This window comes from Varanus komodoensis, unplaced genomic scaffold, assembly GCF_004798865.1.
Source record: "Varanus komodoensis strain SLA01 unplaced genomic scaffold, ASM479886v1 scaffold26, whole genome shotgun sequence".
Taxonomy (NCBI): domain Eukaryota; kingdom Metazoa; phylum Chordata; class Lepidosauria; order Squamata; family Varanidae; genus Varanus; species Varanus komodoensis.
This window is the reverse complement of record NW_025335684.1, coordinates 6,157,937-6,184,599: the sequence shown is the minus strand read 5'-3', so window position 1 is coordinate 6,184,599 and position 26,663 is coordinate 6,157,937. Positions and strand designations below refer to the sequence as shown.

The window sequence follows — 26,663 nt, the reverse complement described above, 5'->3', positions numbered from 1 at the left end:
GATCAAGGGTAAGGCCTTGTTACATGGAGGAGAAGCTGGTAGGAGCCAGCCCTTTCTTTGTATCAGTTAAAGGAGAGGAAAGCGGAGAGAGAGAGAGATAAGTTTAGTAATTCCCAACAATGAAGAACAGAGGACAGATACCAAGAGATCATAGCTAGGTGGACAAAGGATTGCTTGATGAAACTGAGTAATGCATGAGCCTCAGAGTGGAGGAAACAATCTTGCAGAAAATAATTGGCAGGCTTTGCGAGAGATCACAGACAAGCTAATTTCTCCCATTTGCCCAGTCCACCTCTGATGCTGTCTTTGTGCTGCATGGTATCTCCAAACTGAAACACTCTCCATTGGCCTTGAGCGAAATGAAGCTGAGGCACGGCTGGGGAACATGGAAGGCAACTTTGGAGGACGCCTGAATCAAACAAAGTACAAAGGCGGGGGTGGGTTAGTATCAACCGGGGATCCCAAATAGCAGCAGAGGTGTTGTGTGGAAAATCTGAGGAATGAGACTTTACTATGCAAGGAAAAAGTGGGCTGATAAAATAGGCTCAAGTCCTTTGAAGATTTGATAAAATTTGGCAGAAGAGCAACCCTAAGTAACCCCTGCACCCAAACATTGGTGTAAAGCCAGTGTGGTGTAGTGGTTAAGAGCACGGGACTGGGACTCAGAGGATCTGGGTTCTAGTCCCCGCTCAGCCATGGCGCCAACTGGGTGACTTTGGGCCAGTCACAGCCTCTCAGCCCAACCTGCCTCACAGGGTGGTTGTTGTGGGGAGAAGATGGAGGAGGAGAATGATGTAAGCTGCCTTGAGCCCTTTGTAGGAAAAAGGCAGGCTATAAATCACAATATAAATAAATAAATAAAATAAAAATAAAGCACGTGGCTATTAGTCAAGTCACTTAATTTTTCTTTCATGACAGTTGGGTGGTCTTTTATAAATGTTCTTTAACCTTACTATGTGTCTGGGAATATTGTGGCAGTTTATAGCCAAGACAGGGAAATTGACTTAACTAACAGTTGAAATGGAAGATTAGACCAAAAAATACCTGCCTTAGGTGGACATAGGACACAAACATGCCACAGGTTTATTTTTTTGCAAATGAAAATGTTTTATCAAATATTCAGAAATGAAATAAACTTTAGTGTGTTTTACAGGCTATTTCATAGGAGAAATTGAGCAACAAGAGAAAGGAGAAAATGGTCAAAAATGGTTGCAGAATAGGCTTAAGATGGGTCTTAGCTTTCAAAATGTTGAATATTGCTTCTAGGTCTGAACAAGAGCAAGAGCGCCATCTTCTGGAATACCTAGGAACTACCAAATTGAAAGAATTTGTCCATTTTTCCAAAACCCTGATAAGGGATGTAAGGGTTTTGCTGTGTTGCCTCCGTACAAACTCTGTGTATGATAACCCTGAAATGTTCGCTTGCTGGGTTTACGGAACTCTCCTTCTCCCCACGGAGCTGAAAGAGCAGCTATTCGGAACACAAAAATGCTCTGAGGAGTAACGAGGAGCGTGGCTGGTATCCAGTGAGCTACTTCAGGCACTCCAGAGGACGTGTTTGTGTACCGAGGGATGTTTAAATTATTTCCCTGTTTGATACCAACACTCTATCACGAACTGCTTTTGAAACTTTCATATCTCTGTGTGTGGTTGCTGCCATGAGAAACATAAATTTAGATTCCCCCACCAAGGGCCATGCAGTTTTCGGGACCTTAACATGTAATTTCAATTGTATAAGCCATAAGGGTGTAAGACTAGGGGCTAGCATTTTCCCTCCCTGTAGTCCCTTTCTTCTCTAGAACGCACGTTTCTCTACTGAACTGCTTACTGAATTGTGTGGTCAAAACAGGGAGGAGGAATCTTCTGAGAGAATAGCGTGTAGCAAGCTTCCCTTACGAGATCTGCCTTGTTGACGCCTGCAGTGGCCCTTGCATTTGGCTGTGTCAGGCAGGCATGAGCTGTTATCATAAGTCTGGCGACAGAAAATGAGCTGATGGCAAGCGACTGAGAACTCCCTGCAGTCCGTTGTCCCGACGCTGGCAAGCCTTTTTCTTGTTTTCAGATGCTGAATGTCAGAGATGCACTGACACCTCAGATAATTGCCACACTGGAGGAAGACTCCAAAATGACTCGCTTACTGTCTTGTCGAATCATCCATGCTTTATTAGACAGCTGTGGAAAAGACTTTGAACTCAGCAAAATGTATCCAGGTATGTTGCACGGTGATGACAGCGGCCAAGCTTTCTCCCCGGCCGATTATGAGAAGTTGTTACATTGGTGTGAATGTTTCTTTAAACAATTGAATTACAGGGCTTACAATCCTTTCAGAAAGGTCCTCGTGTTGGAGGTGACAACTGGATAGTCCACCTTTCTCTTGGGGAATCCAAGGAGAGGTAGGTGGGCTTCCAGATAGTCTCCCATCCAGGCATTGGCCAGACCTCTGCCCACTTAGCTTTAGCAAGGGTGCTCTGTCACGCACCTTCAGGCCATGTCCTTGACGCTCGACTGCTGAAGTTTGATGAAACTTGAGAAAGGTGCTGCTAGAACTGCAAAGGTGACTGCTGGTCACCCCAAGCTGAACTGGTGCATAGTTCGACTGACACAGGTCTCTCCGTGCTGCCTCGTTCATAACAGCTGTTGTGTTGCAGAAAGAAGCACCAAGTCTGCATATTTATTTATTTTTCAATTTATATCCTGCCTTTTTCCTGCAAAGGGCTCAAGGCAGCTTGCATCATTCTCCTCCTCCATCTTATCCCCACAACAACCACCCTGTGAGGAAGGTTGGGCTGAGAGTGTGTGACTGGCCCAAAGTCACCCAGTTGGCTCCATGACTGAGCGGGGACTCGAACCCAGATCATCTGAGTCCCAGTCCCATGCTCTTAACCACTGCACCACACTGCCTCTCATATATGAAGGTAGTCGATTTTTCTGCCCAAAATAGCTGTGCCAGCACTGTCACTTGCCATCCATAGGCACAATGTGTAGTTTTGGTGGGGAGGACAGGGGTGTGTGACAGAATGGTGTCTCTTTACTATCTTCTTTTTCAGCTAGACAGTTGAAGAAAATGAAAGAATGAAGAAAGCAAAGACGAACTAACACAAAAGCTGACTTACTATCATTTGATTTCTCACATCTTTGCCTGTTTAGTTGAAAATGAATGCTTCACATTTCTTTATAGTGTTACTAAATGTTTTTATGTTAAAGGTTTTATATCAATGCTTTCTCTCATGTTTTAATTGGTGTGCATTGCCAACAGAGCTTTGGCTATCGGATAACATAGAATTATACTAAATGAGTTGAATGAAAATGGAATGAATGTTTTCAGTTGATTGTTTTGTGAGTGATCTGCTAGAGCCTCAGCAGAGTATAAATACGAACTTGTGAACTTCTTCACAATGTAATTTGCATCTGCTCATGACCATCTGCTGCTGCTGTCGCTCCTTTTCCAGAACTCTTAAAGCGTTTGGACGACACGTCACATGATGTCCGTTTAGCTGCCGCGAATGCCTTAACCAGCTGGTTCAGGTGTATAAATGATGATGAAAAGAAAGCACTACTGAAAGCCAATATTGAGGTTCTCTATCAGGAACTGTTGGTTCACCTGGATGACCCTGATCAAAAGATCCAGTCTGTCATCCTAGGTAAGGCACTGGGTTGAATAGACTGCATTAAAATATCGGCTGGAATCCAGAGAGGCACTTCAGCAGTATCCAGTTGGATTTGTTGGTGGTGGTGGTGGTGATTAAACAGCAAATACACACGTGAAACACTTGAACTGCCAAATCACAAATTGCGTTTGAAACTCTCCCAGTTTCAAGGAATATTACCATGCAGCCTCAAATGGCTTTAAGAAATCTACTATGTGCAGAAACAGTTGCACGTGTCTCTGGATCATGGCCATAATACTGACTTTGGGACAATGCTGGGGAATACCGAAACAAAAAAAGCCAGTGCGTATGACAAGTGAATTATATATTGTATTAAATCCATCTAGATTTATCTTTCTGTCTTATATGACCAACCTCATTTTTTCTGACGAGAGAGGGGATGTTTGTGAAAAGGGTAGCATTTTACCCTTCCATTCTAAAGATCAGTTTTGAGGCCAGGCCTACTCCCATTTGATGATACAAATGTTTGGTTTCCTTCACAAATCTACTAAGATAACTGGTAATTGTTTTAGAGTCTCATAATTACAGCCATTTGTCAATATGTGCTTATAAGCATTGTTGTCTCAGATCCTTCCATTTGCTTCAAAAGCCTGTTCAAAGATACTAAGCATAGCAAAAAAAAAATCCAGTGGACCACTTCCTTTAAGTTATTTAGGCTATTGCAGATTTAAGAACTGCATCCTTTCTGTACCAAGAAAATAATTTTTGTAACTGTAGAATCTTACGTTTTGCAGATGTTTTAAAAGAAGGAGGTACGCTCTATCCAGATACCTTGGCAAAAGAAATCGAAGCAGTTGTGCACAAGCACCGCACTCCAACCTACTGTGATCAGCTGTTGCAGCACCTTGAATCAACAGGCTGGAGATATTCTGAGTCGTAAAGTTCTTAGTGGCCATGTGCACGCTCTGAAACTGAGCCTTCCCATACAGAGTTGACCCTTCAATAAATGCAGGTGTTAAAATGGGTACAGGCTGACATTCCTATACCTCGATTATTTTATTTTATAAAACTGTGACAGACAAAAGATGTATTTTTTAACAGGAACTACTTAAGACTTTTCTAAATAAGACACTTTTCTATACTATTTATAGAATCCTTAACACCTCTTCTGTGATACTGAAGACACCAAAATGATGTTTAAATGGGTCATCCAGCTGTGCACCTTACAAGTTGCTTACAAGTCTGTGAGGCCCATGTCTCAAAAAAATGGAAGAGCTTTTGTTCAAGCTGATGTCTTCCAGATGTTTGGGACTGTAGTCCCCAGCATTCACAACCAGTTCACCGGGACAGCTGGCATTTGATATTCCAAAACATCTGGAGGGCACCAGCTTGAGGAAGGCTGTTCCAAAGATATTTGCCAATAATTTAAAGACTTACCAAAGAGCAGAACTCCAAACTTCTTAGCCTTGATGGTTTTTAACATGGGGTTTTTAGATCCTGGGCTTAAACCTACTATAGAGGAATGGCAACTGTGTTACACTGATACTAAGATTCAGTGTCCAGACATACCAATTTCATGTATACATGGTGCTAGGCCATTCAACAACAAACAAAGATTCATGTTCTTGCCCTTCAGAAAATACTATAATTTTACTAATATCCTGGGCATGTATCAGTGTATTGCTTTGGATTATAATGAGATGAATGCAGTACTGTTTTGCTCTGTGAAACATTATTTGAGAATCTGCATCTAAACACAGGGTTTTATAAGAAACAATTACCTATGGAGAAGAATGAAATCAGTAATATTTCTTTCTTGATATGTTACAGTTTGGCTTGCTACAATTTTTTTGCTTTCTTTACCTTAGTGCCTTTATAAAGTGAACAACTATTTTTCTTAATTGGTTGGGCTGGAACAAATAGAACTTTTATTTTAGCTAACCGTTTTAGCTTTGATGATATGTTTAATGTTTGCCCTTTGGTTTCTTAATATATGTTACATTTTGTGATAAAGCATGCATCCGCATAGCGTGGTGTTTCAGCTTCTTCCTTTATCAGCTATCGAGTTGGATTTGAAACAAGGCATCAGGAGCCCAACTTCAAGAATGTTGAAGTAAAGAAGGTGACACCTACTCTATGAGTGCAAAATATAATGCTTGCCTCTTCTCTCCAGATAATGCTACATAGTTTTAAGGTGTTGAATCTATATATCCAGAGGTTTTCACTTGCTTTAGGATTTAAAGGGTTTCCTGTTCGACAAATCTCACTTGGGAGTGTGATTGAATGCACCCTGCTAGAAACCAGGACCTATTTGAATGCAAGCTCTGTGGAATAACAATGGGGGGGAACTTGGGAGGATGGAATATGTATATATGCTTTAGGAAAAATGTCTTTCAGATAGATACAATATGCAAGAGAAAGAATCAAGGCCTTGTATTATCATTATAGTGCTCTTGCAATCTGCACTAAGCATTTCTGTAGTATCCAGTAAGGATTTCTTAAAACTTCAAAGCATTGGCATATGAGGATCATAAATGAAGGTACCAGCACAGGCAGAAAGAACTGGGGTTATGACCAGAGTTCACTACATAAGCGGACACAGCAAGATCTATGACAGTCGCTATTAAAATTGCTAGCAGAAGTGTGGTCTGGTAGGTATATTTCTGCTCAGTTGCTGGAAAACAAAGATGTGCACAAACCATTAACAGGAAGATTTTAACAATGAACTACAAATGAGATGCTGATGATCTGCCAGTCATTCCAGTAATGCATTTTAGTAGCCAAACCGCCTTTTTACAGAATTTAATTCAATAGAAAAGTGTCAGGCTTAAGAGAACTGTACATCTCACTGATTTTTTCCCCCAAGAATGGCATTTGAGGAACTATGTGAATATAATTTGTCAAATTAACAGATTCAGTTAGTTTGGCTGGTATCCAGCTGAACTGAAAGCACTTATGATCATTTTAATGAAAGCATTCAGTATAACTAAAATCATAGGATGATTATGATTACATTGTATTTAAACCCCAGTTTTCTTTCTCTTGTGAGTAATTCAAGGTGGCTTACAAAATTCTCCTATTTTATTCTCACAAAAACCTGGAAATTACATTAGGCTGAGAGCAGGTGACCGGCAAGATCAATGCAAGAAATGGCTAATAATGCACCTCCTCCCCAAATGTTGTTGGACTCTTAACTCGCATCACTCTCAACCAGCAGTGCTCAGGCACCATGGGAGTTGTAGGTGAACACCATCAGAAAGTTAACCTGTTCCCCACTTCTGACCTCCAGCAATGAGGCAGGCTGGCAGTGGGGCAAATTTAAGGTCTGCCAGCGAAAACAATGCCACAGCATTGTTTGAGCAAAAGAGAACTGGTTCTGGGTGGGGGAATTCATCAAAACAGTATGTTGCTAACACGGTAACATGGAAGAAATTCCCATCATGTATTTTTACATTTTGTTCTTCGCCTTCCTCATGGCAGCGTAGAAAGCCACTTTATACAGAGACTGCTCCTGAGTCATATAGCTCAGTACAGCTGACACTGACCAGCAGTGCTGGTTCTCCCCTCCAGGTTTCAGGCAGGAGTTACTCCAGAGCCACCCAGAGATGCTGCAGGCAAATAGTCGCTCCACCTCTGAGCTGTAACGCCATCTGCTGTTTTTACTTCTCTCGTTCTTTCTCACTACAACGCTGACCTGGGCTTGGGCTGTGCTATGGTGACTCCCCCAAGGTGGGCTTCATGGCCAAACAAGGATCTGAACCTGCATGTGCCCAACTCTAATCCAGTACTCCAGTGAGAATGTAAATGTAATAAAACATAATAAAACACAGGCACTCAGTTTCCCTTTTCAGTGGTGGCCCTTAACGGTAGAATACCTTCTCCAGGAAGGATCACTTCTGTCATCTTGTCAGGGCCAGGCAAAAGCATTTCTCCCTTCTCTGCATGTCTTGTAATAGCTTCTGCTCTCTCCAAAATTGGTTTTGTGCTGCTTTTTGTGGTTTATTACATCATTCTAATGACATTTTAAAAAATGCGTTGATACTTGTAAGCCAGCCTGGGAAAAGCCTTTCCAATGGGCCAGGTATACATTTAATGGCCAATTTATTATAGTTGATTAAAGCATTTGTGCCCTTTTGCCCTAACCAGGGCCTCCAAGGCAGCTTACAATTAAAATTAATTCAAGAACTGTAATAATTTTTTTTTGTTATATTATCATTATTTATGTATGTATTTATGTATTCTTTGTGAGCCACCCCGAGGCTTTGTTGCAATGGGGGCGGCATAGAAATGTTTTAAATAAATAAATAAAAAATAAATAATACAATTAGATCTAAGCAATTTAGACTGCTATGCATATCTAGCCAAAATGGCCTTCAGCTCCCAGCATTCTCTAGCTGGCTAAACACCCATAGGACTTCATTGAAAATACATGATTTGGGGCAGGGTGGGCAGACCTCTAATTTCTGTGACCTATGCGCAGGGGTGGGGTTATTTATTTTTTTAAAACAGTATCCCAAGATTCACCAAACTGTTGCACCTCGAAAGAAAGCATTCCTAGCCCAGCAATCTAAACCAAATGGACCGTGCACACAGAAATCTACTGTTGCTTTATTCTGGTTTCTGTTATACCGGATTCAGAAATCTTGGCCGATGTACAGCAAATCATCCAGAAATCCACCGGTAGATCCCGATCTTCCTGCATGGGTGGGGAAGCAAGAGGATCCCCTCAACACGGGCATGGTGCCGCCCCCCACCAAACAGGCGTAATTCATTCTCCACCGCGCCCAGCGCTCCTGTCCTCCAGCTGCGCAGAGTGCAACGCCCATAACCGCCCAGCCACCCCCAAGCGGCACCCTCTCCACAGCTTGGACTACAACTCCCATAACACCCCCGCCCCAGATGCCGATCCCCTACAGGCACCCTCGGGCTGCAGCCGCCGGGCAGCCAGAGCCGCGACGCCGCACATCTGGGCCGGCGGCAAAGGGGCGCCCGCCCCAACCCCTGGCGGCGCTTGCGGAGGCGGGGCGAGGGCGGGGCATCGGGAGCGCGGCAGCCAATCCCGTCCCGGCAGCCCAAGCGCCGTGGCGGCCGGGGCGGGGCTAGCCGAGGCGCGCGGAGGGCAGCCTCCTCCTCCTCAGCCAAACGGCGGCGGCTGCGTAAATGGCGCGAAAGCGAAACCGCCCCCCGCCCCCTCCGGCGAGCGCGCTCCGCGGCTGAGGCGACGCCGGTCGCGCGCCAGGTAACTAACGGCCCCGCGCCTTCCCCGCCCGCGGGGGCGTCCCTCCCTCCCGTCCGCCCGGCCCCCGTCTTCGGCCGGGCAGAGCCGCGGGGCGGCGGGAGAAGTCCGTTGCGCGGACTTGATTTGCCCGCCGCCCCTCCTCGCAAGACGGACAGGCGAGGCGGCTTATCGGCGCGAGGAAAACGCCTGAAGGGCGTGGCCACGTGCCCACCCCCGCGGGGGGCAGTTGCGGGGCCTCTCCCAGCCTGGGTGGGATCGCGCCTCTGACGCGGTCGGCGGGAGGTGCGGGATTCCGCCCCTGGACAGGCACCCGAGCTCGCCTGGCCAGGCGCAGGGCGGCCCCCCGAAAAGTGCGCCTCAGTTTAGGGAGCGTGCGAATGGCTGCAGCTCGAAAATGCGCCTAAACTGGTAGGACGTTCATAGGATCGGGCCTCTGGCGAGGGTGCAGCTCCTGATTTCCCGACTTTGGCTGCTGGATAGGGCAGGCGCTCGACTCTCTGAACTGCCCTTAAACTGTAGGACGATTTTCTAATAAATAGATGATATTTCTGCTTCACTCTCTCCCTCCTGCTTTTCTCTTGCGACTTTCCACAATGCTGCATGTTGCGGCTTTACCTTCTTTTTCTACTGGTATTTAAAATCGTAGCGCTGTGTGCTGGTAGTATTTCCTTAGTGTGACACATTCTAGGTTGGTGCATGATTTCTGATCCAGTTCAGAAACCCCTGGAGCTTTTCTGGTGGTCTCTGGAACATAGGAAGCCCCTGTATGCAGAGTCCGACCCTGAGCCCATCTAGTCCAGTATTGCCGTCACTGGCTGGCAGCTGTGGGTCTCCTGGATTCAGACAGGAAGTTTTTCCTGCTCTGCCTAGAGATTCCCAAGGTTTGAACCAGGGACCTTCATGCAAACCGTCTGCTCTGTCACACTGAGCTTCAGCCCCTTTGAAGCCCAGTCTTCTAAGGGGGGCTGCCAGTGCTCTTGGGGAAGGGATGCCTGCTTTGTTGTGCTTTGACACCAGTTATGTTCAAGCGCAAGAACCGAAAACCTTGTTCTTTCAAATAGGTGATAAACACATCTCACCCTAAATTAAGTCAAGTAAAAAAGTACACTCTTTTCCTTACGGCGTGAGCATCTTTTCCCCATCACCATGTAAGATAAATCTTCAGAAAGTATCCTCTTAGCAAGAGTAGCCATGCATGAAGTTGATCCTTCAAGGACATACAAGGAGGTGAGGAGGGATTGTGACTAGATACCAATGACAAGAATGTTGTACATTTAACAGTGTCCTCAAAGTGGATGTTTCAGCAGGTGCAGGCTGTTAACTGTAATTCAGAAAGCTGTGTGGCTAAAGGAACAATGAAAAGCACCACAGACCACAACCTCTGTGTAGCTTCCCTGGGCAAATTCCTTTTCATTGACCAGAAAAGCAGAATGCCTGGATTACCTTTTGGAGGCTTCGGCAAGGGGCGGCATAGAAATGTTTTAATAAATAAATAAATTTAATGGGCTGGGATGGCTATAGGCTGCTGTCTGTGTTTAACTGCTTTGAACTGCTAGATAGGATGGGCTATGAGTTCATGTAAATTAATATGCAATTCAAACGTAACGTGGAAAATGATGCAGCTCAGTAATAAAACACGTGTTTTGTAGGGATGGTTTGTAGTTGACTTTGCATGGAGAAAATCCCAGGTGCAGCTCGTAGTATCTCAAGGTAAAATTGGGAGTCTTGTCCAAAATCTGTAGAGCTGCTCCCAGTTAGCATGTAGCCTGGGTGGGGAATGTGTGGCCTTCCGTATCTTAGTGAAGGGCAGCTCCCTACAGCCTTTGCCATAGTCAGTGGTGAGAGATGATGGGAGTTGCAGTCCAACAACATCTGGGGGGTTATACACTCTGCATCCTCAGTGCAGGCAATAAATGAACCATTGCTCTGACTTGGGGAAATACAACTTCTTGACTGCTTGCTCCTCTTGGATACTTAAAAGTTTGAGCCTGTACGTATTCCAAAATTGGTGAGATGCATTTGTTTATGGGTTTGTTTTTAGCGACCAGTGAATTTATTTCATTTCTCTGTCTCCCAATAGCCGAAGCTCATCACTCACTCTGAAACCTTGGGTTGGAGAAGGCTAGATAAATAAATAAGAAAGGTGTTTGAGAGGAAAAGCAGCCCCTCAGCACTTCCTTTCAATACGTTCTGACAGTTGCAATATAAGAAACAAGGAATAGGAGAGCTTGATTCAACTTTTCAGTGAGAGAGACAATTCCAGTGGCTATATTTTCTAATAACAACACTGATAGAACTTTGTAGATATGAAGCTGTACTGCATATGTCCCCATGACCTTAAAACAAAACAATGGAGCAGAAACTTAAAAAAAGCAAATGTATTATATCCAGACGCACCCCCTCACATTGGAATGTAGCACAGTTTGTCCTGTAAGGATAATCCAGGCTCATGAGGTTTTAATGGAGTTCTGATTTGAACAGCAGCAGCTGGTGCCTTCTGTCTCTTTGGCAGATAAATGCCCCCTCCGCAAAGGAGCGACAAACGGTTGTCTGTGACTTCACTGTTTGTGGTTCTCTACTCCACAGCAGTCTAGGGGTTTGTGACAGGCAGCTGGTAAATAAAACTCCACTTTATCTGGGCTAAAGGATTTTCAGATGAAAAGATGCCCTTCTGGTAGTGTTGCTAGAACTGCTCTAGACTGGCATCTTCCTGGAGACTGCTGATGTATTTTTGTCAACAAAGGAGAGTTTGACGCTGGGTTGCCCAAATGCCAGCAGACACATGGCGATGTCTGTGTATGTGTGTGTGTGTGTAAACTGCTCTGACCACTGGAATAAAGTATTAATAGTGAATAATTCTGTAAGGAACTCTTGGATATGACATCTTCCTGGACTTTGCCCCAGTAGCACTGGTCTACTTTGGAGAGTCTGATAAAGTGCATCTGTATTATTAGTATGTTTACATGGTTGTGAAACATAGAAGTGTCGTTGGGGATAATTGTCATCCAGGAAAAAAGTGGCAGCCCAGCATGAAATGTGTTTGTACTGGCATGGCATTCAAAACTGGAACATAAACTATGTTGTAAGTAATACAACAAGTCCAGAGACGCAAGTAATGGACGGCATACAAATTTTGTAAATAAATAAATAAACTAAAAATACAGGTCTTTGAGGAGAATGTTGAAACAAGTAGAATTTACCCAGGCAGATTTTGAGTGTGCCGTTCTGATACTGGAGGTCAGACATATTACATTACTAGGTGAGAAAAGACTGACCTATTTACGGCCCTCATTTTTCAGATTTTTCCATGATCATTAGTTAAGTCTACTATTTATCGATTTTCTTTCACATGTTTTAAATATACTGTAAGGGCCACTTCAGAAGTTAAATCTCATATTGAAAGCATCTCAACCTTCAACCTCAGTACTTGAACCTTCTACCGAGCAACCTAAATTTAACTTCCAGGACCTCATCCTTGGTACCTACATGGACCATGAGCACCGACTCCACCCCTGCCTTATCTGCAAGAGTCGCTAGACTGCGTGTGACACCTGGTACACTGTTCCACTGGCTAGTTTTCTTAACCTTGAACTATAAAATGTGTACCGTATTAGGGCTGTTCTTGTTGTGGAATAACTTTGCAGAATGCCCTTCCTAGGAAAGCTCGCCTAGCCCCAGCCCTGCATATGTTCAGACATGTTTTTAAGTGCTAACTCCGACACTTGCCTTTTGCTTTTCGGTTGGGATTATCTCCTTTGATTTATTACCGGCTTGTTCCAGTCACGTGGCTGTGTTGGCTCATAACTGCTATTATTTTGTGTTAATTGTTACCCGTACTGTGTATAGTTGAAGTCTGAATGTAATTCGTGCATATCTGAAGAGCAACAGGGTTGAAGTATTTCACAAAGAACAACACTAAACACTGTATATACCCAGCAGTTTGTTTTTTGAGCTTGCCAGTTTGGTTGTGTGAATTGATTCTTATAGTCAGATTGTCTTAAGAACACCGCAACATGGTCTAAAAACTGTTCAGTTTATTGTGAGGCCAGGAGCTTGGTGCAAACAGCATTACAGAATCTGCAGTTGTTGCCACACTTCTGGTGTTTACTGTTTAGACCAAGTTCCATGATTAGAAAATAACAAAGAGGGAGCTTCTGCTTTTACCTTAGCAGTTATTGTCAATTCCTGGCATCAAAATATGCCGTTTGAACAACCATTCTGTTAGAAACTCTAGGTATACGCTTTAGCATGTGGAGGCAGCGCAAGAGCATCAGCCAAACTGAAAGTAGGATCCTTCGTGTGGCAGTTTTGTGGGTTCCTCAGAAGCTTCTGAGATTTCACAGTGAGAAGAGTAGGAAAGACACACGTTTCCCTAAAATCTCTTTGCTTCCTCCTGAAGTACTTTCCCTGTGGTGACCAGAACTGTGCACAGTATTCTAAGTGTGATCTCGTCACGGATTCTGTATATGGCCCCCATTTTTGTAAGGTCTTCGCAGAATCTTCAGGGGTGACCGATAGGAGAGGGGAAAGCTATAGCTCTTTGGGCCTGGGAGCAGGTGGATGAGCGGCATCTGGCAGCGATGTGGGGCAGCAAGAAGCGGCGAATGGCCCAGTGCTTGAAAGCCGGCCAGTGCCTCTCTGGGGATTGGCGGCTGTCTGGACAAGCCACACGGCTGGGTGCAGCGACTGAATTAGTGTTTCCAGATTCCGGGAACTCTAGGAGTATGAAGTATGCAGAGCATTTTACGATTTCATCGAAGGCCAGGTCTTTATTAGCTGAATTAGGAGAAGGCTTGAAATGGACGTTCTGCCTGCAAAACACTCTGCCATGCACATTTTGTTTTGGGTGTGATAAAATGTTAGATCATCAGTATACATAAAGCATGGCCATGCCTGGGCACTGTTGAGCATTTTGAGAACTGCATCTGCTTGCATTTATGCCATTCAAACTCCTCCGGAGTAGGTTTCAGTGGAGCGCTAGTTCCCGTATCTGCAGAGTGGGAGGAGAACTTAACATTATGGAAAGCCAAGAGGAGCCTGATTTTCCTCCTCCTCCTCCTCCTCCTCCTCCACCCACCTTTTTACTAAATGGAAACATGTTGTGGACAGAGTCTTGCAGGTTGCCTAGGAAAATAACAAAAACATGTATTGAGCCCGGGGAGGGGAAGTCTGCTGTGCAGCCCTGTAGCTTCTCCCTGCTAAACACGCAAATTGAAAAGTGAGGATTAAAGTCCCATGGAAACCTGTAACTATAAATAAAAGCCCTGGAAAAGGTTTCCAGCATCTATGGTCTTGGAGGAATTAAGGGGTTAAGTGTTGTGGGCTGGCCAGAAGTCCCTTTGTCCAATGAGTTCAAAGCCTGCCTCTGAGTGACAACGGGAGCTTTAAGAGGCTGGATTAGATTAGTCTGATCCTTCAGGCTTTGTTGAGGCTGGGAAGCCATTTTGGGATTCTGCAGTGTGGAATAGAAAAGATGTGCTGTCAACTCTCAAACTTCTTGTGAATTAACCGGGCTGAAAGATTGCTCGATCGTGGAACATCATGCTGAACTAAAGAATTACAATTTTGTTTTCCTTCCGTGTGGAGCGAATGGTGCTGATTTTTGAAACAATCCAGGTTTGAAGGTGTGCCTCCGCTGCTATTTTCCTGATCAGTTGTGTAGGTCTGATAAATGTGGGGCTTCGCTGGCGAACAATCTGAGTTTGTTTTAGATTTGCCACAGTGAGGAGTTAACTTGGTCTGTTTCAGGAGGCTGAGTTGGAGATTAGTCTCTGGGTAAGTGGGACCTAATCTGTTCCACTTGCCTGACAGGCACTGCCCCCTTGCAGGGTTTCTACCTTGTAAAGTGCAACGAGGCATTCGATATGAAGTAGGCATATTGGATTAACAGTATTTTCATTAACGTTAACTGTGGTAGTGCCTCCAAATTCAGACTATTATTTTAAAAATTAATACGTTGTTATTAGCTTTCCCATCTGACAGTCCCAGCCTAAGTAATATTACAGTTAAGGCTTGCACCAAGTGCTGTATACTAGAGGCGATCAGATTCTTATGTCAGCATGACTGATTTTTACTTCCGATTGTGACTGCTTTCTGAAACATTGTGCTAACCCTTTGCACTAAATGTACTTATTTTGTTCTTTGCCTGAAACTCTTTGCTTTTCAGCCTGTTCTAAATTTGGTAATGTTGGAGGGGGAATGTGGAAGAGATTGCAAAATGTTAGATATTCCCTGTAAGAGAACAGGAGTCGCACATAACCCCAAGCAGCATGTAAAATCCTGAGGTAGCAGGAAAGTTTTTCAAGTTTGAAGTTGCAGGCTGTATTACCTGGATTAACTATATTAGGGAGAAACAGTGTCACTGATTATATAGAACAAGGTCCTATAACATTTTGACAGGGGAATGCTGGGAGTTACAGAATTTTTTTCCTGCGTAAACATGCATACAATTGTGTCCTTAACATGTTGCAATAAGAGTTCATCGCTCTTGTTTGCTTTGTTTTTGTTTTGGTCTGTTTTACTTTTGTTTTGAAGAATGGGTTAGACTGTGCATATGTTTATATTAATATTGCTTGAAGGTAGCGCAATTGTTTTGAAAGGTGTTTGGAGTAGCAAGTACCTATTTTTATAACAGATTATAGATATTTTTAAATGTCTGATCAGTAAACCTTTTAATTCTAAAACAGAAGCTCATTTTATTGCTTGTTATTTCCTTCTGCATATTTGCAGCTAGCATATCCCCATGAGATCTATACAGATATCTTGTAAGTTGCATTGCTCTAAAATATACCTGTTTCCTGTGAATATCTAATATACCCATCCTCTGGTCCTCTTTTTTATCAAGTCAAAGTAAGTTGGAATTTATTCTTTAAACTGCCTTATGTCAGTACTGACACATGTATAGTTCCGCATACATTAGTATGACCTGTACGTTGAAAGACAAAAGAAAAGGATGTCCATGGTTCTGAATTCATTAGAGTTATCGTAGCTGAGAAATAATGGTCAGCTTTGTAGTGCTTAAACATGCTTTAAAAAGAGCATTCTGGTACTTCTGGTGACTCTCATCCCACACCCATACATGAGGGAGAAAGATAGGAAGAACCTGAGTTTTGGCATTAAGAGTTTTGACATTTATGCAAAACAGAATGCTTGATTTACTTAAAGTTGATTTTTATTAGGCACATAGACTTTGGTAGTATCAGTAATAGGGTTTTGCACAGAGAGGATTCACTATATGAGCAAAATGATTTTTGTTTTGTTATATGACCAGTTTGATGAAATATTGGTGTCCTTCCCTGATGATAAAGCCATTCCCCACCTTCTGTGCCACTAAATACATAGAGGGGAGTGGAATTTCACCCACTGGCTTTACTGTCATGGAGCTGTTCATGTGATTGGGAATCCTGCACAACTGTGTGTACACGCATACAGCACCTTTCACGTTGGTGCCCTCTTGTCCATGTGTGCACTGAATGCAGTGCTCCTGTCTCTTCTAGAATAATGTGGAAGGAAGTCCAGAATTTTTTTGTAAGATCAGTTGACCAAAAATAATATGAAAATCCCCCTTCTCTCTGTTCTCAGACTTGTTGCTAGTCACAAAGTCGTGTCCGACCCATCGCGACCCCACGGACAACATTCCTCCAGGCCTTCCTGTCCTCCACCATCCCCCGGAGTCCGCTCAAGCTTACTGTCACTGGGTAAAAGAGCAGGCAGGAATAGGTCAGCATCTTCTACAGTTGAAGTCAGAAGCAGCAAGTTTGATACCCCTTTTGAGCAAATGTGGGGCTTTTTTCATGTGTCTCTTTTTCCTGTTTCTGTTAGCGATTAAGGAGCTGCTTACTAGCTGCTTCTAATAAGTAGGCAGCTTATTAAAGCCAGCGTGGTCTAGCCAAGAGAGAGCCAGTGTGGTTTAGCAGTCAAGAGCACGGGTCTGGGGCTCAGGCAATCCAGGGTCTAGTCCCTGCTCGGCCGTGGAGCCAGCTGAGTGACTTTGGGCCAGTTACAGACTCTTCAGCCCAACCTCCCTTGCAGGGTTGTTGCTGTGGGGATAAGATGGCGAGCAAGAGGAGAAGAATGATAGAAGCCACCTTGAGTTCCTTGAAAGGAAAAAGTGGAGCTGTACATCTAATACATAAATCCGCTGAACTGAACTGTTTGCTTCCCCTGGAGCCCATCAAGTCCATTGTGCGATTAGAAAGTTCCTCGTCCATAGGGCAGGAGAGGAACTCCACTTCGTTTCTGGGTGTCTTCTAGAGATCTCTTCCCTTTCTCTAGCCAAGGGCTTGGCATCCAATACTATTAAATAACAAGTTGCTGTCCTTGATAATCCTGGGGGTAGATTGTTTCGAAAGCTGTTTAGAATAGAAGGAACATTAACCATCAACGTTCTATACTATTCTCCTCACATTAAACATTGCATTACATTCTTTTCTATCAACAGGTTCCCCATTTGGGAACTTAGTTCTGAAATCTCTCGGATTGTGTTCTGAACCCTGTCAACCTTCAGCAGAGAGCTTTCCATTGGAATCAAGATTTCTTTGCTAAACTCTCCCTGATTTCAGTTCCCCCCTCAAAGAAATGTTGGCAAAACTTAAGATTAGTCGAGATAATCATGCATTGGTCAGAGAAGTCTAGCATGTCTATATCCTCAAGCCGTATTTCCAGTGTCTGAAAGTAATTATGTCTACAGTAGAAGGGGTCATCAAGTGCCTTTTCCTTTGCTCTTAAGTCAGGGGGTTGTTCTCCCTTCCCTGAGAATTATTGCCCCATTTAATCCAGGAAGCCGCCATTGGTCTCATAATCGCAATGGGGCTGGAATAGTCAGAAGAAATGAAATGCATATAGTTTTTGTTCTTGGAACCTTTCCAGTGCTTAGTGTGGGAAAAGAATTGAAATGATTAAACAGCTCGTCTTTGACTGGGGAGCGGTTGTATGCAAATAATAGCTCTGGGCCCAGTTCCTCCAGAACCCAGGCACAGCTTACTACGCAGCTCATGTTTGTGCCTATTAAAAATCGTTGCCGGGTAGTCTGACACCTCACATGTGGAGTTCCAGGAGGGTGACAGCAGCTGTTGAGCAGCCAGGTCTAAATTGGAACTGTTGATGCAACGCTGCTTGCTAAGTAACAGTGCTGTGTAGCTGCATTTGCGCCAAGAGGGAACTGTAGATGGAGCCAGGCTTCTCGTTTGTTCCCGGCGTCACTCGCTCCCTGTTGACCACACTGTTGATCACACTAGCCCCATTTAGACAACAAATAGCCCAGCTATCAAGCCAGTCCAGCAGTTGGGAGTGCTGCACAGACTCATGGGCCTTTCTCCATTTCCTTTCTTTTCCTGGTTTCACATTCCATCTGAACCAGCCATAGGGACTGTTGACCTTAGGGCTGCCCCAAACCGGAGACTAAAATCAGAATTAGAAGCTACTTCAACCTCTGGCTGGAGAGCAAATTAACATTGGTGATAACTATGGTATTATTTATTTTAGCAAGGAGAAGAAGGGAAAGAAGTAGGCAAGCTTGTGCATTATTCCTGTTTACTGGACCAATTTGGTGCTTGAGAAACAATGACTTCTGAACTGGGCCATAAGTTACAGGAAATAGCCCAAAGTTGCTTATTTATTCCGGTTTTATTTTTTTCAAGTGCATTAATTGCTAGTAATTTGTTAGGCTGTAGTTTTGAAAGATTGTTATTCTATTAAGAATTATTATATGCTGCCCCATAACCTAATGTTCTTTTTTCCCAAAACTTGTTCCACATTTCTTAAATGTTAAGAGACTGAAAGCCGATACAATTGGGTAGGGGGAATAAAATATTTTCTTTGCATGATATTTGAAACATCTAATGATACCTTAATGTACAAACAACTTGGAGAAAAGCAAGTATACTTTCCATTTCAATTTTCAGAATATACAATTGGTTTGTCCTAAAATGTCTAGGAGGTTTATTTCTGTAGGTATGGAAAGGGCAGGTGTGTACTTTTCATCTTGTTCATAGTACAAGGTGCAGAGATTGTGCAAGGTCAGTCAACTTGGCTGCAAAATCGCTTCTGTGCATGGTCACAGAACTTTTGCAAACAGGCTGCCTGGCCTACTTACTCTGTGTCCCTAAGACTGTGTGTTACTCCGGTGTTTGGCTGTTTCTTCATCAACATATCCCAGTAGTTCTGAAGGAAATTACAGTTAACTAATTCCTGTGACCAAAGTGTTGCTGACTTGGAAAGCTTCCTGTGTTTGGCATAAATTCAGAGTGTTTGCCTGGCAAAAGAACCTTCCTTCTGCTCAAGTCACTTTCGGAAAGCTTTTTTCTCACAGTGCTGAGCTGTGGTTGTGTGAAGACTATCTTTGCATTTCACTGGCCATAGCATGGATTGCCTTGACTGGAATTGCAATCAAAGCTGCTGGCTTCAGAAATGAAGTAAATACTTCCCAAGAAACACCTATAGATTCTGCATTTGGGAAGTAGGTTATTCTGTTGATCATTCATTTTATTCATCATTGAGTCATTCATTCATTGATCATTAATTTTCTACCCTGTTTTTGCGTCATGTTGGTGGCAGATAGAGCAAAACTGTTTTGTAAACATGACACTATCTGAATAACATCTTCCTAGTATATTAAAAAGAGTTCTGGATATTATTTCACTTTAATAAATCAAAACTTGAATGACATGGGTTTTCCTTTCCTCTCCTCCTTTTTGCCCAGTGCAGAACCTTAAGCATTTATCATTATCATGCCCTGACCCGTTTGGAACAAGCTCAGCACTCGAGGCTCACTGTGGAAAGGCCCAACTGAGTTTCTTTGGGTAAAAAATGACGCCTCAGCTCTTCACAGATTCCTACAAAGTGCCAGGAAAGCTGCAGTGTCTGGCATACAGCATCACGGAAGAGTATTTGAAGCTTTAAAAAAAAAAACTTGCATTATCTACCAAATCAAATTTACTGTGATGGGAATGGCCTTTCTCACTCCCAGAAATACTTTGCATACCTGGAACCCAGGCAAATACTATGGAATGTTGCTATATGTGTTAAAAGCAGGTGCCTAAAATTTTACTGGGGCAAACCCTGTAAAAGCAGATGCCTAAAAATATGTTGGGGCAAACGTCAGGAGCTGGAGCATCATCTAGCCGCAGCTGAATTTTTCTTTTCCTGTTGAATTAACATGAATGTTTTGAATCAGTGTGTTTAAAGAGCACTGCACTGTGCCCCCATTTGAAAATGCTTTCTGTTGCTCTAGTGGTGGGTTTTTCTTATACTGCTGCCGAATTTTAATTAGCACACTGATTAGATCCATTTGGAACAGCAGTTATCATAGCAAATCATCTGTAACCTATACCGCCCATAGCAGTTAGATATGTTCCAATGATGTGTGGGTTAAGACATGCTCAACCTATTTTTAAAATGATTCTTCTTGAAATACATTTTAATATATCACCGGCTGGGAGCAGGTGTATTTCTTGATAAGTAGTTCCATAGAATATTGCCTGTGTATTCCTCTGTGTGTCCCTGTAAGTAAACAAGCTAGGGAGCAATTTATTTTAAAAACTGAAATGTCAAGGTGGGGGCCTACAATATCTGAGGGGAGGTTTCCTATATGTTCCCCCCATATGTTGCTCTATTGATTATTACTGGTGTTTAGCATGGTGTAAGCAGTTGGAATAGAAACCCTGGCATGCATGTAGCATAAATACAATTCTAACAATGTAACATTTAGTTGTGTACCTGAATGTCCTTCCTGAAGGCATCTTTTCTCTGTGAAATCTTAAAAATAGCCATCTTCCTGGGTAATAGAGTTCAAACTTTGGGGCATTCTCACACAACAGCTTTCTTCATATTTCTTTTGGTTGCTTCCTATATCTTGCCATTTCGTAATCTTAAATAGTATGTAAGTTTGGTAATTGCTTCAATTTTTATGTGGTATACAATTTACTGCTCCATGTTTGGTTTTAACACCTATTCATTTTATACTAAAATTTATATAAATTTCAATTTGAAAAATTCTTCTCCATTTTAAAAGTATCTTGCTACATGGATGTATGCTACCCCCCGCAAAAAAATTCCCATTTGGTGGGCAAAACTAGTCATGTGATTCTTTATGTCCCACTCCAAATATTTCAAATTGGCTTGCTAAAAACCCAGAGCTGAAACAAGTTCCCATTACTCAGATGCAGCATTAGATTTGTGATTCATAGATTCATGACAGTGTTTTGGGTGATTCTCTGGGTGTGTACACAAAGAGATTTGCCTAATTCCAGGCACTTAGTTGAACCAATTCCAAGAAAGGGAATTCGGAATTCAAACAGAGCCACATCCCCTTCCCTCTTTACAGTGGCACAAGATGAAACTGTCCAACTTGTCTGTATTGACAGCTTACCACTTCGTTTATTTAAACAAAACAATGTGTATTTGATTGGTGTTATTCAATCATCTAAAATTTTTTACTAGTTCTGTATTATGTGTGAATGACTCCCTCAAGCCTTCTGGGGGAAGACTTGCTGCAGGTATTGTGAATTCTTCCTAGTATTTTGGCATAGCACAGTTAAATATAGCACTTTAAAATAACACTGTACTTACGAGCAGGATTTAGCTTTTTTAAGATAGTGTTTCGGGAAACTTGGCAAAGGGCACGTGTTGTGTGCCTTAATACTTCTAAAAAGTTCTCCACAAAAGGAAGTGTATGGTTTGTGCGACTCTCGATAAGGGGTATCTAACACTAGCAGTCACATTAAAAACACACTCCAGTTCTGATACCAGTATGGACTTTTCCCTAAAGCAGCATTTGCAATACTCAGAGGAACAGGCTGAACCAAGCAAGGGCTCTTCTTCTCTCTCTCTTCAACACTGTTATAGCATTGTATTTTCAACTTTTTGCAGTATGATTTGAAACAGTGACCATGGATTTTTCACGTCTTCACACGTATACCCCTCCCCACTATGTGCCAGAGAACACTGGCTATACCTATGCACTCAGGTGAGAATTTTTTATTTGTAGAGAAACTGCATATTATAAAACTTTGTTTCCATGTTGTGGGTTTTGTGATAAGTTTTAAAAGAAATCAAGAAACCCTCAGGTTGGTACGAAATCTCACTCTGTTTCCTATGTCATGATAAATGTGGGAGTTTGAATTTATTTTTTATGTTTGAAATGCATTTTTAACGACGGGTCTTAAGCCAAGACACCCAGTGACTCAGGGTTTGTCAGTCACTAAATAAAGAGCATCAGAACCACACCCAGATTCCGTAGTTTTTTGTTTTATACATGCAGAGTGCGGTAAACATGTTTGTGAGCCGCCCCGAGGCTTCGGCGAATGGGGCAGCATAGAAATTTTCTAAATAAATAAATAAAAATAAACATAATAGAGCTCCATAATTTTATTGAATGAAGAATGCTTGTCAGTTTTGTTAAACAAGTGCAAAGGAATAGCATTGTAGTTACTAACAAATGTACATTTATTGTCCACTTTATCAACTTTTTATTTAATGTGGACTTGGATCATTAGGATGTAAGGATCGTTTTGGCAATCTTTAAGTCTCTGAGTTTTGGTAAATATGGTGCAGAATGCTGCAGGAAAGTCATGCCTCTGTTGTATGGCCAGTGTGGCCATTTTACATGTGCTGTTGTAGTCAGTCCCTCTTTTTTTTTCTTGTGCAAACGTGTTCTCCATGTAGGAAAAATGCCCCATTTCAAGGAGCACTATGTTAGTTAAAGGCCCATTTGTATTAAGTAACACCCTATAGATTACTGTAATTTTCTGTCTCTGCCACATGTTCCAAATATTGCCTTTAAGGGTTTAGGATTGTCCAGGGTTGATACAGTTATTGCCCGACGTGCCTTTCTTCAAGATCCAGCCTAGGCTGAAATCATGGGATATTCTTCAGTGGTCGCTTCTTCTTGGGATCAGATCCCCTTTTGTAATTTAGGAATATTTGTGACCTACTCATATTGGATGGGCAAGTCAGTGAGCTAAGGATTACAAAGTACTACCCATGAATTGTTAATAATAACGAAAAGCTTCACAGTTGTAATCAAACACATTCACAGTGTATGCATGGTCTGAAAGCTAAAGCAGTCACTTTAATCACGTATTCTTTGGCTTCTCACTTCAGAGCACTCTGGAGGTCTGTGTCTCTAAGACAGAGTGTAATAGATGGAAATGCCTTGTCTAGTTAGCTAGTGTGAGCTTTCTCTGTGCAGCGCAGTCACCACTTAGCGCTGATTCCCACAGTGCTTCTGTGCATTCATATCCATGCACATGTGCAAAGAGATATGTATCATATTGGATATAAATAGTTTTTGTTCCATTCAGATATGTATTGTCAGAAGCCAGTGCCTTTATCAGTTCTCATGATACACTTATTTATTTATTTATTTATTTATTTCTGTGCCACCCCGTAACCCAGGGGTTCTCTGAGCAGCATCCCAGAATTTTTTAAAAATGGCACATCCATTCTAGTCTTGTAGTACACATGTAATGCTCACTTGGCTTCAGCCTGCTGGTGTTTAGCTCCACAACAGTGATACAGCTCGGAATAACACTTGGGAGGACAGCAGTGTTGTCATAGGCCTGCCAGACTGCCCCAAGCCAGATGGCATGAGGGAAAAGACAAAGAGGCCACCCTAAATGTTTCGACAGTCAGTAGGTCATCCCAGATTGAGATTTTCATGGGAAGTATGGGGAACTTGTAAGATGCCTTTTCCGTAACTCTTCTCTATTACCCCTCATCTAACCTCAAGGAAGCTTCCCTTCCCCCATCAGTGAAGTGATTAGAGAGCCCTATGGGCTATGGGGAGGAATATAAATGTCATAAATAAGTGTTGGGAAGTGTCATCACAGGCTTGAATAGTTGCTCCTCTGGTCAGCTGTGGCTGCTAAGAACGGCCTCCTGGTGCCCAGGCTAGAAGCTAACCAAGCAGTGGCTCGTTCGTTCAGTCAGTCAGTCGGTCTGTCTGTGTGTCTGTCTTTCTCTCTCTCGCAGTGTGCCACCAGTACATAAGAATATGTGTGGGGGTGGGTAAAGCTGGTAACTGCAGTGGAGCTTTTTCTACAGAATATGGGTCAAAAGTGTGTAATAATTCAAAGCATCTTCTCTTCCATAGATGCTCCCAGGAGGCTGCAGGCCAAGTGCCAAGCTGCGTTTATCAGCAACCCTGGCATGTTATGCCCTTGGGTGGATAGGCGTGTTTGCCAAGTGAACACAGATTGGGCCTAGCGGCAGCTGCCCTTCATGCCTGGTACTTCAATAGCGTGTCTGTACTGCCTCATTGGCACACGCAAAATGCAGGCAGCTGTACGGCGACACATGTGAACTGTGCCTAGCTGCATAAGAGAAACCTTGTTTGTGAGGAAGTGTTCAACTAAGCTGTGACACTCCAGCTCTCCAAAGGCCTAAGAATGAGCACACGTGTGCTAAACCACAAGGGGTGGCCATGTGTGTAAGCCCAGACGTGTAGTCAGAGGGGACAGGTAATTGCATGTAGGCGAAATGCATGAAGGGCCGTGTAGCTGAGTGAGAGGAATGGCAGAGGGAGGTCTGAGCAAACCACCCCTCTTCGGCGCCTAGCAAAGAAACCGAGTGTCCTGCCGGAAGAGGAGATGCTCCACCATGCCCTGTATAGAAATCTCCTCCACCAGCTCCCATCAGGCTAATACGTTTTGGGGGAGACCTGATGTAGGGTACCTGTCAAGCAACCCCGATCTAGTTGATCTATGGCGCAGTGCGGTTGGGCCTGCCATCTGTGGCCTAGTTACCACCCAGATCACAAGCCTGTGGTATGGCTGTACCGCTTCATATGGGAGGGCTCATAGGATTAAAGGTGCCTCCATATGCATAAAATTCTTGCGCTCATTGCAAGACAAGGGCTTTCCTGCCTTGCCTTCTGCCCGATGTGCATGGGATGTTTTTGCAAAGAGGAGCGTTCAGTCGTGTCAGCCCTCACCTGCTCTTTGAAGTTGTACAGGTGTTTTACCTCCTTGGTATTGCCCTGGGTGTGGGAAAAAATACGTTTAGACAGGGGCTGCTCCCCACTAACTCAAATGGACTTGGGAAGACCCCAGATTATTCCCATACAAACTGGAGACAATTCTCCTTTTTAATGTTTAATTGATTAATAAATAATTGGATCTACTCCAACCTCCTCTGCCCGTGTTATGACATGATGTCACACTGATGGAAGAGAGGATTACCTTGTGGGTTGCTCATGTACCATGTTTAGAATTGTAGAATTCATAGGAGAAATGCACTGTTTTTCGTTTTCTTTAAACAGAAGCATAAGATGATATTGGTGTATTCAAACCTGGACGTTGACTTCTACCAAGTTAGAACACTGGTCCAGCTACATCAGTAATGCCTAAACTCTAACTGGCAATGACTCTGGGAAGTCTTTCATAATCCCGCCTAGAGATGCGAGAGATTGAATCTGGCACCATTTGCATGTGCGGCATGTGCAATGTCGCAGAGATACAGCCCTTTCCTGAAGAAGAATGACCCTAATCTTCTTTTAAGACTGAAACTGCCAGCATTCCCACCTTTAAAATGGGAGCTGGGCATGTCCCCATTAAAGCATTTTTAGCAATGAGAGAAACTGGGACCAGAATTCTGTCCTGTTTTCTTCACCTTGAAAGCTGTTACTGTTTGGTCTGGAGTAAATGTAAAGTGTGTGCGCCATCTTACTGACAATTGGCTTGATGGGACCATCTAAACATTCTCCCATGGAAGAGGCTCCCTCTTTTTAAAGTTACTTCCAGATTTTAAGTTCTGAATCCTTCACTGCATTTTTTCCCTATTTAGTTTTCCATGAAAGAAAGTGTATTTCATGGGGGTTTAATTTTTCTGAGTCGCTTGAAATACAAGCATAGAAATGTTCTAATAAATAAATAAACATGCATAGGATTGGCATCTCAATGGCCCCGCCATGTCATAATTTCCCCTTGGTTGCAATATGCAATTTTGATCTGCATGAATATGTCGTCCTGGCAGTGCCTGCTCCCTGCTGGGGCAGCCAGTGACAGGAGCAAGGAGGTATATGATGGGATGGTGTGGCATAAAAGTGAAACCGCGTGGTGAAGGGAGCGAGGGAAAGGGACATCAAGGGGGTGGGGGAGAGAGAACAGTTTCTGGCAGCCACCCGTATCAGCTGTTGATGTCGTTTTGGCTGCATCACCAATATATCACCCATGTTACCAATATAGTATCAATATACTATAAACTGGATTGTAGGTTGCAGCATATAAATTCGGTAAATAAATAAACCTGGACCAATTTATAAACCTCTGTAAAGAGCATGTTCTGCATATATCAGTCCTGCCTATAGAAATGTATGGATTAATGTATTTAATAACATACAGTGGCCTATTTTGCAAGCAACCACAATACACAGTATGGGCTGTCATTGAATTGTGGGTTGTTAAATCAAGGATCGTTATACACGAACAGTGGTTTAACAACTCAGGAAGGGAAGCTATAGTTTGTTGTTGGGTTGTGACCTCTGGATTGTTCATGGTTAACAATTCATGGTCAAAACATGATGTAGGGTTTGCACATAACCATCCATGACTCAGCAACAACCCGTGTTTCATGACAAGCCGTACTCTGGATTTTCATTACATTCCAATGACCAGATAAGAACTATGTAGACTTTTTTTCAATGCAGATGTAACAATTATATTCCAAAGCAAGTAGAACTTTCCCAGTTGGGCCTCTGATCCATACTGGTCCATTGAGGAGAAAATGCAACACTTAAAAAAGAAGTTCTCGGCTTCTGAACTAATGTTCCTAAAGCACTGGAATAGTTATCTAGCCTTTTGAGGCCGCAGAGGAAACAG

General features: G+C 43.1%; 2 protein-coding genes across 9 annotated transcripts in view; both read left to right on the top strand.

Moving 5' to 3' along the window:
- The window catches only part of DNAAF5 (dynein axonemal assembly factor 5), a 33,014-nt gene extending 26,839 nt beyond the window's left edge, over positions 1-6,175 (top strand). Inside the window, exons 11-13 of the mRNA XM_044433658.1 lie at positions 2,063-2,210; positions 3,450-3,641; positions 4,403-6,175. Of these exons, the coding sequence (XP_044289593.1) occupies positions 2,063-2,210; positions 3,450-3,641; positions 4,403-4,548 (486 nt within the window). The 3' untranslated portion in view covers positions 4,549-6,175. The remainder of the gene's footprint in view (positions 1-2,062; positions 2,211-3,449; positions 3,642-4,402) is intronic.
- Positions 6,176-8,826: 2,651 nt separating this feature from the next.
- SUN1 (Sad1 and UNC84 domain containing 1) overlaps positions 8,827-26,663 on the top strand; it is a 43,354-nt gene continuing 25,517 nt past the window's right edge. For 2 of the 8 annotated variants that reach the window (XM_044433873.1, XM_044433868.1), the window contains exon 1: positions 20,633-21,811. In XM_044433873.1, coding sequence (XP_044289808.1) covers positions 21,735-21,811 — 77 coding nt within the window. In that variant the 5' untranslated portion in view covers positions 20,633-21,734. Of the gene's footprint in view, positions 8,848-9,168; positions 9,256-9,295; positions 9,363-14,276; positions 14,472-20,632; positions 21,812-26,663 lie in introns of those variants that run through there. The other 6 variants (XM_044433870.1, XM_044433871.1, XM_044433869.1 and 3 more) reach the window with 6 other exon arrangements.